The following is a 13,000-nucleotide window of genomic DNA, read 5'->3' as shown; positions in this document are numbered from 1 at the left end:
AAATTTTCCGTGAAATGAATCATCATTTTATTCTTCTTTCAAATCAGTACGCAGTAACAATCGAAATTAGGAATGCAGCATAAGAACCACAACACGTCATAAACCATTGAACTTTATTCAAGACGTATGTCACACTGTTACTGTGAGACTGTGGGTGTTTGTAGGGAGAAAGTTGATTGTCATTTTAACACGAATCTCCAGCCCGTAATTATCAAAGATATTACATAATAATATTACATAGTAATATCTTTGGTAATTATTAGTTCTCCATGAACGTCTAATACGTCATTGCTGTGAATCAGCCTATACAGGCTGATTCCTATCTTCTTATATACATAAGAAGATTGAACATTAATGCTAAGAAAAATGTTTGCCTTATAAAATGACATTAGTGTTCTCTGATTAAAACTAAATTTTTTGTGGGGGCGCCTGGGAAGCTTAGGTGTAATTATTTTTTGCTCTTTGCTCGCTTGAAAATTAAATAAAATTGTTGTGAAGAACTGAGAATTCGGTGTGCCCAACCTGGTATTATTGTTGCCAATGAAGGTATTCCTCCACTTCATGCATATCCTTGTTAATGTTCACCCACTAGCACAACAACAAAATTCTCTTTTTCACGTTGTTGCAAAGAACTGACCATTCTTAAATCACAAATTCATTTGTCTTTGATTATAAACTTTCAGGAATTTCTACATAATTCGGGAGTTGTTTTAACTCCTTGACTTTCTTCCTCCTGGAACAACTAGTTATACTATGCAAGTTGTAGACACCCTGTATCATGAGATTTTATTGATTATCATCAAATTGAAGTATGAAGTAAGTCGAAGCACAATTAAGCTGTATCAATCTGGACTTAGTAGAGAGATAATTATAAATAATTCATTTTAACATTTTTTATTTTCCTCTTATATTTGTCATAACAAAAGCATTTCATTTATGGATTCAATTCAGGACTTGGGTTTATCGTGAATTGTGAAATGGCTACCTTGTTGCCACATATCGATAGCTTTGTTGAAAATAACTTCAGCATTATCTTCATTAACCTTGAAATGAATGGTTTTAATAATTTATTATATTTCAGTTTTTTTTACCATACCTTGTTCAAAATCTCCAGAACCTCTTTCAAACATTTGCATTTCAAAATAAAATGTTTTAAATGTATCAGCAGTGAGATAAAGACGAATACAAATATATTACATGATCCACCACACAGTTTATCCCAGATTCTGTCAATAAAAAATACTATTAAAATTCAAGTAACAATTCAGAATTACTACAGAAAACATCACTAAGATATGCTGCTAATGAGTTGTGTCCAAAGAGAGAAACAGTTAATGTATAGCTTTATTTTGGTTCACACTCAGAACTGTTCAGAATCCGTTCAAAGTAGTTGTGCAGTGATGGTGTGCTAAGCTATGTGCGAGCTCACTCTAATTAAATAAATATGCAACTATTTTGAACCAAATCTGGAACCATTGAAAAATCAAACCAAAACAGGCATAATATTATAAAGTACAATACAAGATATATCTTTCAGAGTCTATTTGAGATGTTATGTTTCAGAAGGCATACAGCATCAATTTGAAATTAACTTAGGGGAAATTATTTCTGAAAATATTTATGATTTCAATTATACATGATAATCTATGTACTATACAATTAAAATCATTTAAAGTACACTTACTTTGATAAGGCAGGGTAATTTAACGTGTTCGCAAAGAACGTATCAAAGTAGTAGTCAAATGGAAAATTATCGAGAGCATCTATTATCTTCAAATGTTTGAAAAGACCTGATTCCTCTTTTTCTAAAAAACTGATAATCGTTTCAATTAATTTAGGGAAGTCATGGTCAAATGAATGAATGTTCAAGAAAAATCCCTTTGCCACCCAAAAGAGTTCTACATCATCTTTGTAGAAAGGTAAAAGAAATTGAACTATTTCATTGAAACCCCTAGAGGCATTCAAATTATTATCGAATTTCAATGCATCAGTTTGAAGAAGATATCCAGCATATAACTGTTTCGATTTTTGAGTATTGAAATCAACCTGTTTCATAATCGTTAATGCTCGCATCATTTCATTGAACTCTTGTTTACGTTGGTCACTTATAAAAGCATGGCATGAGGTATTAACTGGAAGGACCCCTATAAATATAAAATTAAATGTAGAGAAATGCTGATGATTCCTCTGTCAGAATACCTAAGCAGATTTTCCAAACAAAACTTCTGTAGACTGTTGGTAAACTGTATCTCAAACAAAATTGTTTCAATTTAACCCTATCTAGAATTTTTTCCTTGAGTAATATTTCCAAAGATTTCCTTTCTTCGACATTTTTACAACCGACTTTTTCATAGTAAGCAGAACGAAAATTTCTCTCATCTGCTGCACACATTGAAACACCAAGTCATTCGGTTAAAGGCATGCACTCTGTTAGTTTGTTTTGGATATTTAATATTTATTTTTAAATTATCTATCCTCCATAAAATTATCCAACGTATAACTTCATTCAATTTTATTTTAGCAGTCGGTTGGCCATGGAAATTTGACACATTTCACTCTGTATAGTAGAAAAATGTGAGGTTAAGACGCTTGTCAAAACATTTTTGGGTTTTAAATCAACGCTATGTTGCCCGTTCTACGTAAAAGTTTCTGTTATTACGTATTTTATCACAATGTCGAATCTCTTCGGAAAATATGTGACGAACATAATTGAAGTTTATACAAACTGATTGAAGGCATACCAAATCCAGTTATCTGCATGGAAAATACAAGAGATCAGTATAATACCATATAATATGCACTAGCTTGAGGAGGGTTAATGTTCGTTATCTTCTTTGGCTTACATCATTTGTAGATTTCAAAAATATTAACCCGAAGATGAAATGCATATGATGCAGTGGTTGGAAATGGGTATCTCCCGAAGTAATTAACAGATAATTACAAGAATGTTAAATTCTTCAACAAAAATCATCTTGCATCAATATAAGTAAAAGGAATTGAAGGAAGTTTCAAGTTAAGATGCAACTTCACCGTTGAACAAAAATTTCACATAAATAAACAAGTAACAGGGCAACTTGCGCGTATTTGTGGCTATTCATCTTAATGAATTGATGTGATAATAATAATTAGGTATTTATTAGTACCTCAAGACATTTACATTGTATAGGACAAGTCAAATGAAAAATAGAAAAATCCATTTTAGGGAACTTATTCTCCGATGACATTTATCGAAAATCCTGCAGTAAACTTTTCGCATTAATTCACTCAAACATAAAATTCTCAAATGCCACCACTTTTTTGGGTCTCCCAATAAAAGGAAATTCTTTGTCATCCTCTTCATTCACAATCTTTCTGATTGTGGAAATATCCAGCTGAAATATAAGTCGTTATATTAATATAATAAATAGCACTTCCTGAAACCCTGTCTCCAAAGATTATCTATAATCTTTGCCTGTCTCATTTTTCAATCACTTTCGGCATTTTCGTAATAAAAATTGATATTAGTTGTGGCAACGGCGTTATGACATTAACGACATTTCATGAGTGCCAACCTAACTTCGTTCTAGTTACAAAAACTTGAGAAAATTATTTCATGGCCAACCGACTGCTAAAATAAATTTGAATGCAGTATAGTTTGTCTATGACGTTCACTTAAAAATATTTATTAAGTCATTAACGTTCATTAAAATTCGTTGTAAATATGTCAAAGTTGACAGCTTCTCTGTAATCTGTGGTTGACAGAGAGAAATTCTTCTTTTTCTTCTAACCTTTATCCAGGTGCTTGGCTGATCTACACATCAAACCAGAAATATTCTGAACTTTATCCAGAGACACCTTTCTCTATGACTTTATCCAAACCATAGACGACCAGAGAAAACAAGGTTGTCTATGCATATATCATAGACTGCATAAAAAAAAACCATAGAATGAATTTTATGTGTTTATGAATTTGTCATTGAATTTTGTCTGTTTGTTTGTTAGGGATTTTTTAGCAAGTAGGGAATAAGTTACCGGCAAACATAAACAAGGCCTAACCGGCAGTAACCATTTCTTGGTTAAAACGCAAATACTAGAATACTAGAAACGCAGGTTTTTGAGGTGACGCAGCGTGAGTTTTTGTAGAAAAACATAGAAAAAACAAGACCGTGCAAATAAAGCGTGGCAGATAGTAGTTGCAACGCAGGAAAAAGGTGCGTCACCCTACAAACCTGCGTCTCTATTTGAGCCTGGCCTCACCTAAGGCGCAAATAGAAACGCAGGTTAGTGAGGTGACGCAGCGTGAGTTTTTGTAAAACATGGAAAAGAACAAGCCGCGCAAATAAAGCGTGACAGTGACTTGTCAGATAGTACGAGCATCGCAGGTAAAAGCTGCGTCACCCTGCTTCACCTCACTAACCTGCTGAAACCTTCAACCCCATATAATAGAATAACAGGAAGGAGCCTTTCCGACCACTTTGCGTCTGAATACTACCGTTGTTTCCCTCCACGATTCCGGGTTGTAATCCCTTGCAAAGCTGGTCTTAAAGAGTTCAGCTATCAGGGGTATAATAAGTTTAACACCATTCTGAAGCATGATACCATCCATGCCAGCTGAAATCTCTTTATCGCCCATTCAATTCTTTCTGGTGTGAAAAGTCTACCAGCTTTTTGCCGATCTCACCTGGTGGTGTATCTTCCCAGTCGGGGTATCTTCTCTGATGTTAATCTGCTTGGAGCCAGAAACATAGGTCTCCAGCAGAGCTTTCTGGCTCTCTTCAAGATCATTCATGAAGCCCTCACATGGATTCTTTATTTGGCCAATTGGGTTGGAGTGATCCTTAGAAAGTGCTTTTTGAAGTTTGGATGCTGGGACTGCTTTATCTATTTTCTCATAGAAACTTCTCCAGGACTGCCTTTTGGCTTTCCTAACCTCCTTGTTCTAATTTCAGGGCCAGTCGATAGGCATCCCAGCTGCCTTCTCGGTTAGCTCTGTTGAAGGCTTTCCTAGCTGTTCTCCTGAGATTTTCAAGTTGATCATTCCACCAGAAAAAGTCTCTGGAGATCATTTTCTTCCTGAGTGGCCAACTTTTTCCGAATTCTCTCTTCAGACATTATGTGAAGTGAGCAGAGGCATTTTCCAAATCCCCATTTGAGCTGATGTTGTATTTCAGGCCTTCCAGTTGAGACTTTAGATGGACTATATATAGTTCCCAGCCAGTCTTCCTGGGTATCCTGCATTCAACATCGGCTGAAGCAGTTTCTTCAACGTCGAATTCAATAATTGCCCTATAGTCTGCAATAGATGGTTCTTTTGAGATCCTCCAGTTCTTGACCATTCCGAAATAAATGGTGTAACCATTGAAAGGTCAATGACAAAGGTTGGACTATTTTAGCCACATTGGCTATTTCCATATTGTTAGAATATAGAAAATCAAGTATATCCTCACCTCTACGAATTATGTCCGTGCTTCCCCATATTGTGTGGTTTGCGTTCGCTTCGCAGCCCAGAATCAATTATTTCCTCTCTTTGCGGCACTATTCTATGAGGAGTTGGACTTACTCTGATGGTGAGCTTCTGGAAAGTAGCCTAAGGCAAAGACCAGCTGCCTCTAGCCGTTTCCAGTACCTTATAAGGAACTCTGTAAGTGGAAGACAATGTTAGTACCTTTCTGAGTATTATAATAGCTCTTGTACTTACCGACCTATGGCAATATATCATCTGATATAAGTTGTTTGGTAGAACTCTGATTTGGGCCCCATGAATGCAAGACTCTTGTATCAGCCCTATGTCAATGTGCCTTCTAGACGCTCTTCAGCATAAGGCACTAGAGCCTGCCTTTGAGTGCTGGAGATTTATCTGAAGGTACGTAAAACGCCTGCTTGTTATGAGGTTGGTCTTTCGCTAGGTTGTTCGGAGAGAGCCGCAGATTTTACCCTGCCGTGCTCCCATTACCCATGCCATCGTGAAATAACCCTTCCCCAGAGATGGTGGTCTTCAGCGTATTTGAAGCTCCAGCCTTTTTACATAGCTTTTCCGCCTTACGCCCTTCTTCCGCCTTGAGCTGCTCAGACACTGAGCCAGAGGATGAGGCCTGTTGTACCCCCCTTCCGCTGTCTTGTGGCCCTTGAGGCAGAGACTTGTTTGACCGAATTGATAGTTGATTCGCCAATTCAACTGCCTCAGTCTTTGGACCGATTTCCTATCAGCCGAAATCACGACTTCAAGCACGGGTCCTGATGGTCGCCTTCGAAGAACCCTCCAGCTGGAGGTTTTTAGTCCTTCATGTTGATTCTCAAGCAGCTTGATTATTTTCTCGTTGGAGAGATCAAGACTATTTGGGATATAGCGGATCAGGATCTCCGGGTGAGGCAGCCTCTTCGGTGATCCTCAAATCAGCTCCCTGCAAGGGTTTCAGCTCCTCACCCACTCAGCTGTGGCTTAATCAGAGCATGTCAGACCAATCCAACCTGGCCTCATATGCAGCTGCTGGAATTTGGGCTTAATGGTGTCTTCTTTTCCCAGTGCAATGATTTTCCCCAGAATTGTTTCCTCGATGGCCTTCAGTTGTCCACTTCTAGGAGCACCTCTGGATATTGCCTATTCATGATGCCCACCTTCAGACCAGCAGCAATCTGGCTATGGGTGGACCCATATGTTGTCCCGAGAATTATGAGGCTTTCGAGGCATATGCTGTTTCACCTTGTCTTGGGAAAAGTGTTTATTGTATCTTTCTTACACTTGGTTCAGGCGGTTAAGCCAAAACTCCCGCCACGCGGGACATGACCGCAGACAACAGAGTCTACATGACGGTATTACTGTCATGAGGGAGTCAGACCCTTGCATTCCTGTCATCGTTTTCCTACGTGCAATACCTTTGGCCCCGATACTACAGCCAGGGGGTGGGGGTCAGTCCTAGTTTTCACCGCTCAAATTGGACCCTATACCCTTGTTTATAGGGGGTTATATAAACAAGGCCTATACCTATCGAGTATCGACATGGGAGACCAGAACAGTGTTACGTAGGTCAAGGTCCGACCGTTCGTGAGTGACCATTACCACTAACATCATTGTGAATTTCAGTGAAGAAAAAATTGTACTCGCGTACGTTATTTTGAAAACTGAAATTTGAATGTTGAGTTATTATTCAAACCCTGTTGCAGATCCCTACTCGAAATTCGCCTGATGAAATTCAAAATGATCTGCAATGTTTTTCAGGTTACAATAAAAAAAGATGCCCTGACGATGGCAAATTCGCTAGTTCAAATCAGATAACTTGTTGATATTCATATCAGCGGATGCCAAACTTTTCATACTACTTATTAATTAAAATTTCTATGGTCTTCGAGTCGAATCAAATTTTGGGTAGGTTCACAGATTACAGAGTAGGTTATATTTGATGTTCTGTGGGCAATTCTAGCTGTAATTTTAATTTCTTTCTCCCTTGTAATATTTGAGTGATATCGATAATCTAAAAATGGCTAACAAAAATAAAATAGAAAAAGTTGCATATAATGAGTTAGCTATAAGATACAACCTTTCTCAGGTAGAATATGTAAGAACTTCAATGGCAGCTTTGTCAGGATGTACTGCTGGTGGGCATAGGAATATGTAATCAAGCAAACACCTTAATGAATATTTTTTAGGACTTCTAGGCCTGACAGGTTTATATGGAGCCACCTTTTACATATTTGCTGTTACAAGCCTTTGGCTGATGGTGCTTTTCAAAGCAGGTTCCAAAACATGGAAGAACTATTTTATTTCACGTAAAGGATTATTAACAAATGGATTTTTTGGACATTTATTCACGTATATTCTTTGTTGGACATTTATATATGGAATGGTTCATGTTTATTGAAAGAATTTCAAGCTTGTATGAGAGTTATGTATTTCAATTGTCAAGTGTAACTGTCCAGGATGAGTTATCATGGATATTGGTTTTACATATAATTAAGATTTACCTTAATTTCATTGAACAGAAATGTTAAAAAACTTTGGGTTAATGTGCATTACTATTCTTAGAAATCGGTAGAATACAAATCTTCTGAGAATGCCTTGAAGACATTTGTACTTTCTAGAGACTGGTCACAAAATTAATTTGTGAAGCAGACTGACAATTTATCAAAGAAAAAATAAATTGGAAAAACCTACTTTTGATTGGCAATGCATCAAGTTACAAAACAGTGTAAAAAGAGATTAGTGAGTATGGACAAATGGGAACTGTGTGTTTTTTTTTTGAAACTGTTCAAAATGCCATATGGTTGACACAAATATTATGGAACACCTTTACTATTGACATGCTTTACTCATTAATGAAGAAGGCATTGTCAAATTTACTTTGCTGTGTGGTTCTAACACGAGCTCTAGTAGACTGTGCAATCAAGTATCTTGAAAGCACTCTGGAAGGAATTAAGCCTAGCAGGCGATTGAGAGCAAACGCTTCTTCAAACAGAAAATTCAGCAAACATTTATAACACATTATTTTCAATAATTCTACCTATTCAGGTGAATGCTATGTGATGTACACATCTTTGATATTTCTGGTAACACTCAAATTCTATATTCTCCATAAATAAATCTTTCGATATCACTTTTGTTTCCCATTTACTTATACTTTTTTTTAAAAATAATTTCATTGATTTGTCCCTCCCCTATCTGAGAAAAAAAAATTAAGTCTTTTTTCCACAATTTTAATCTCATTATTTACTTTAGATCTGCCTAGGAACACCCTGTTCCAACAATGTTCACCTGAAACAAAAAAGTATGAAGTCAATTATGATTTTTAATATAACCAATAAAATTATTCTTTCAGCTCAATATTTTCCTAACAGATAGAAAAACTCATTTCAGGTACAGTACAAAGCTTGCTTACATTTCGGTTGTGCTAGTCTGGACGATTGCAATAGCATTCCAGGCGGAAATTTTTGCTATTAACCTTTGCGAGCCAATCACCTGCTTGATGGGAAAGTCAAATAACTTAACGGACCATTAAAACTGCTATCAAATCTCTCACAACTGACAGATGCAATTTGGCACAAATGCAAATTTAATCTCTCCAACAGGGGAGGTAACAACAGACTGCAACTTTTTTGAATACCTGGACACTTGGGATTCAGTGGTAACAACCAACCTCAGTGTTTATTGGCCCGGAACTATCGTAATTTCTAGTTCCTTAGTTAGGGAACGAAACAACAGCTAGATGGAATAGTGAATCCTAAAGTATTGGAGCAGCCGTCCCGGATTGCACGACTCACATACTGGCACCGAGATGGCTCCATCTCGGTGCCTCCCAGTATACACATCAACCAATTATCTAGAACTTCTAACTAAACTATCTAGATCTTTAGCGGCAGTCTCCACGGGACATTGTAGGCTCAGAGCCCACTCACATAGTCAATGAAATACAGGATTTGCCTGAAGGAGGACGCAACTATCGACCTCTGTGACTACTTCGTGGCAGACAGAGTCAGACTTGAAATATTTGGTTCGCTCTAGCTGGTTCTAGGGGAACTTGTGAATTATTCCCCCTCTGACATGATCTTCTTCTTTAGCAGGATGGGACTGGAGGGAGAAGTTGAGCTCTATGAGATTGTTTGTGTGCTACAATACACACATGGTAGGTCTGGTGGGTCCAACTGACACTCCTCCACATTAAGTTAGACTCCCTTCCTTCATGATCATCTTTTTTCTTGCATATATCATGTTTTTATTATAAATATGACATCTTCCCTGTTTTATGAATTTAATCATTGTAATTCTTTGGATTTCACATTCCTGGCATCGAAAATAATTCATTAAACTGTACCACCATCACATAATTTTTGAACAATTTCTCTGTTCTCAGATTTTGATAAATGGTAGTTTCTTACTCTTCATGACCGACATGTGTTTTCCAAAATCTTGAAAAAGTCTGTCCTACAAAAAGATTAAATTTTTAGAGATATACTCATATAAATAGTCCAAGTGAACAGATTACTGAAAATACCTGTTGGCTGAATCTTGGTTTCAATACGAGATGGGCATACTCCATTGATCTTGATGGAGCCCCCCACTTTTTCTTTAGAACTTCTTTTACTTTGAAACCCTGAGACAATATTTAGTTTTATTGATACTCAAGAAAATGGAAAAATAAGTATGGTTCTATACCTTTTGAATTACTTCTGTTACAAACATACGACTTCAGCATATAATCTTTATATTTTTTCACACCATGGACTGCATAAACCATATCCAGTCTCTCTGTCTCGAACCATTGTGCATAACTTTCTTGATTAGTGAAGTGATGAGTCTCAAACTCCAATTTAATATTGTGCAGCAATGATAAATGAGTTTCCAATTTTTTGTATGTTCCACATTTAGATTCATTTGTTTTACAAAGTGGGCAAATAATATGAGACTTCCAAGTCGTAGTGATGATCACATTATGAATATTTCGCAAATGCTTATTTTTCGCTGAAATTGTAGAAAATTCCACACCACAAAGTGAGCAAACTCTTTCCTGGAATTCCAAATCTGCCATGTTACACATACATGTTTGTATTTAATACAAAACTTTGAGATCTAAAGTTCTCAAGCGTACGAATTTTCTCCTTCTAGTTTATCTATGCTAGTTTCTCTACTAACACAACAGAGACAGTGTTGTAACATTAACATAACATAACATAACCCCCTTGACTTATCGGCGTAATCAAAATTTGGCACAAATGCCCAAGCATTGAATAAAAAAAATTCTTTATTCAATGTGCCCAAGGATGCCTGCTTGGTGAGTGAGTGTACGAACTCTAAAAAAAGTTCACGGATTCATTCATTGCTGAATCTCTTTACCAAGAATAAATCTCCAAAAAAAAAATAAAAACCAGACTATCGGTGCGATCAAATTTATAAGGCTTGTTCGTAGAGTGGTTCACAACGGTTGTGAACTGTACAGAGCAAGCGCAAATGGATTTTCGCTACCCTAAAATGGAATTGCGCTTGCTCTGTACAGTTCACAACCGTTGTGAACCACTCTACGAACAAGCCTATAATTTCTTAGGGCTACTTGCGACTGTGCCCTCCTGTGACTGAAGAGACCCAACCGTGACCTACAGATCCTGCCACACTCTGGGCATGGATAGTCACCAACCAGATCTGGCCGCCGCTGTATTCTTCTCGAGTCTCCATCATAGCTGTGGACCAAAGACTACCACTGTGATCTGTCTAACGATAGTTGTTCCAAGTCATGATTGGCCTTAACCGATTTTAGAGATTGAACCGCTTATACTGGCCTCCTGGTTTCCGAGCTCCCTCTGTGAATTCGCCGTACAGAGCTATTTTGGGGAGTCTTGTGTCTTGCATCCTCAGAATGTGGCCGCTCCATCTGAGTCGGGCCCTCATCGTTACTTGAATCTCAAATGTTATACAACTCGCGCGCTGCAAGACTGCATTTGAAACTTTTTGGAACCATCTGATGTGCATTTTTTGTCTTAGATGACGTTGTTGCGTTTGTTCAATCTGTTTAATATGTCGCCTGTAGAGCTTCCAGCTTTCGCTTCGGTAAAGAAAGATTGGAAGGACCACTGATTTGTTAACAGCTGTCTTTGTTTTCAGATTGAGGTCGTGATTTTGAAACACTCTGTCCTTTAGCTTCCAGAATGCCCGTGATGCCGAATTGATACGGTTGTGTATTTCCGTGTCCAGGTTAACCCTATAGTATTTATGAAGCTTCCCAAGTATTTGAACTATTCGACCTGTTCTAGACTTTCATCTTCCGGGCTGATATCTGTTTGAAGGTTTTCTGGCGGACTTACCAGGATTTTGGTTTCGTCAATATTAAGTCTAAGGCCTAAAGCTATATATGTTTATAGGTGTCCAACATTATCTGCAGATCCTCTGGGCTGCTAGCGGATAAGTGCGCAGTCGTCTGCATATTGTTCCGTGATAAACTTTTGTACGGGTTTTTGCTCTGAGGTTAAACAGACCTCCATCAAATCTGAATCCTATTCCAACACCTCTTGCAGGCATACTCATGTCAGCAATTATCGAGACAGCTATGGCGAAAATATTGAACATAGTAAAGGCGCGCATGGTTTTATTGTGGGATAGGATTTATATTCAGATCTCACTTCGTTAACGTTATCGGAAAGAGCATATGCGGAGTGAATGATCGCAAAAGAGTCAAGGAACAATTTCAGGAAGGCTGAAATTTTGATATTAGGTACATTATTTAAATATTCAAGAGTGGAACGCGAAAATGGCAGATTTTGTTTGTTCCAGTGCGCATCGTTCTTCTGGATGATTGGTGATGTCAGACTTGTGCAGAATACCTTTCTACTCTTCAACTATTGAGACGTTTGTCATATATATGTTCATTTCGTTTACATGCAATGGATGATGTTTACTGAAATCCTCAACTTAAATGAAGCTAAAGATATGCGATTCATTGATGATGTTTCCGTTACAACCACAACTGTGAATGTCAAGGAAGGAAAATCATTTAAATCAAAGATTATAGAGTAGAAAGATAGGAAACGCCCTCATATCGCTAGTACTAAAAACCGACTACATTTTGGCAAGTGAAAACACGCGTGACAATGAGATGGCGCTAAAAACGCACTTTCAAAACAGGAAAACTTTTTGATAACAGTTTTCTGTTTCTTGATTGAGGGGCGCGAAATTCGAATTCTATTTCTCGTATTGCATTCCAATATTGACTTTGTTTCTATAAGAAAACAAACATCCTGAGCGACAAAACAAAAGTATGGTTTTGCTTTGTGATCAGGATGTTAGTTTTCATCTAAATATTGTTTGGAATCAATTGATATCAACGAAAAACGCTGTTGGATGTGCTATATGTTTATTTGCAATTCATAAAAAATTAACAGAAATTGAAATAGTGGGCAATAAATGAAGCTTTACTGCTATACGTCGTCGAAGGTGTTGTTTCTGTACAATATAGTTTGTTCTGAATTAATGAACTTAGTTGAATTTGCAAAATATACATATATCAGAAATTAATATGAACCAATATTCAATAAACCATAATAG

General features: G+C 37.2%; 3 protein-coding genes across 4 annotated transcripts; 1 reads left to right on the top strand and 2 right to left on the bottom strand.

Moving 5' to 3' along the window:
• Positions 1-878: 878 nt before the first annotated feature.
• Positions 879-3,748, bottom strand: LOC123313508 (TBC1 domain family member 7). Of its 2 annotated transcripts, none has more exons than XM_044898423.1 (5): positions 3,632-3,748; positions 2,200-2,496; positions 1,685-2,144; positions 1,097-1,226; positions 879-1,043 (listed from the first exon to the last, which is right to left on the bottom strand). In XM_044898423.1, exons 2-5 carry the CDS (start codon positions 2,390-2,392, stop codon positions 948-950), a joined length of 879 nt encoding a protein of 292 aa, XP_044754358.1. In that variant the 5' UTR covers positions 2,393-2,496; positions 3,632-3,748; the 3' UTR covers positions 879-947. The 2 variants fall into 2 exon arrangements, with proteins under 2 accessions (XP_044754358.1, XP_044754357.1); XM_044898422.1 differs by having other exon boundaries at positions 3,648-3,723.
• Positions 3,749-7,357: 3,609 nt separating this feature from the next.
• On the top strand, positions 7,358-7,974 carry LOC123313510 (ER membrane protein complex subunit 6). Its single transcript, XM_044898425.1, has 2 exons — positions 7,358-7,572; positions 7,624-7,974. The coding sequence occupies exons 1-2, from the start codon at positions 7,455-7,457 to the stop codon at positions 7,833-7,835; spliced, it is 330 nt and encodes a 109-aa protein (XP_044754360.1). The 5' UTR covers positions 7,358-7,454; the 3' UTR covers positions 7,836-7,974.
• Positions 7,975-8,660: 686 nt separating this feature from the next.
• On the bottom strand, positions 8,661-10,838 carry LOC123313509. Its single transcript, XM_044898424.1, has 4 exons — positions 10,124-10,838; positions 9,963-10,061; positions 8,850-9,892; positions 8,661-8,725 (listed from the first exon to the last, which is right to left on the bottom strand). Exons 1-3 carry the CDS (start codon positions 10,503-10,505, stop codon positions 9,843-9,845), a joined length of 531 nt encoding a protein of 176 aa, XP_044754359.1. The 5' UTR covers positions 10,506-10,838; the 3' UTR covers positions 8,661-8,725; positions 8,850-9,842.
• Between the last annotated feature and the right edge of the window lie 2,162 nt (positions 10,839-13,000).

This window comes from Coccinella septempunctata, chromosome 5 (genome assembly GCF_907165205.1).
Source record: "Coccinella septempunctata chromosome 5, icCocSept1.1, whole genome shotgun sequence".
In the NCBI taxonomy this organism is placed as follows: Eukaryota; Metazoa; Arthropoda; class Insecta; order Coleoptera; family Coccinellidae; genus Coccinella; species Coccinella septempunctata.
This window is presented reverse-complemented; position numbering and strand designations above follow the sequence as displayed.

Bases quoted from the DNA above. Each gene is read 5' to 3' on its own strand.
- LOC123313508 (XM_044898423.1), bottom strand. From the start codon at position 2,392: ATGTGTGCAGCAGATGAGAGAAATTTTCGTTCTGCTTACTATGAAAAA. The intron at 1,227-1,684 runs GTAAGTGTACTT...TTTTATTGACAG, and splicing joins AATTACCCTGCCTTATCAAA to AATCTGGGATAAACTGTGTG. The intron at 1,044-1,096 runs GTATGGTAAAAA...ATTCATTTCAAG, and splicing joins TTCTGGAGATTTTGAACAAG to GTTAATGAAGATAATGCTGA.
- LOC123313510 (XM_044898425.1), top strand. From the start codon at position 7,455: ATGGCTAACAAAAATAAAATAGAAAAAGTTGCATATAATGAGTTAGCT. The intron at 7,573-7,623 runs GTGGGCATAGGA...AATATTTTTTAG, and splicing joins TTTGTCAGGATGTACTGCTG to GACTTCTAGGCCTGACAGGT.
- LOC123313509 (XM_044898424.1), bottom strand. From the start codon at position 10,505: ATGTGTAACATGGCAGATTTGGAATTCCAGGAAAGAGTTTGCTCACTT. The intron at 10,062-10,123 runs GTATAGAACCAT...ATATTGTCTCAG, and splicing joins TAACAGAAGTAATTCAAAAG to GGTTTCAAAGTAAAAGAAGT. The intron at 9,893-9,962 runs GTATTTTCAGTA...ATCTTTTTGTAG, and splicing joins AACCAAGATTCAGCCAACAG to GACAGACTTTTTCAAGATTT.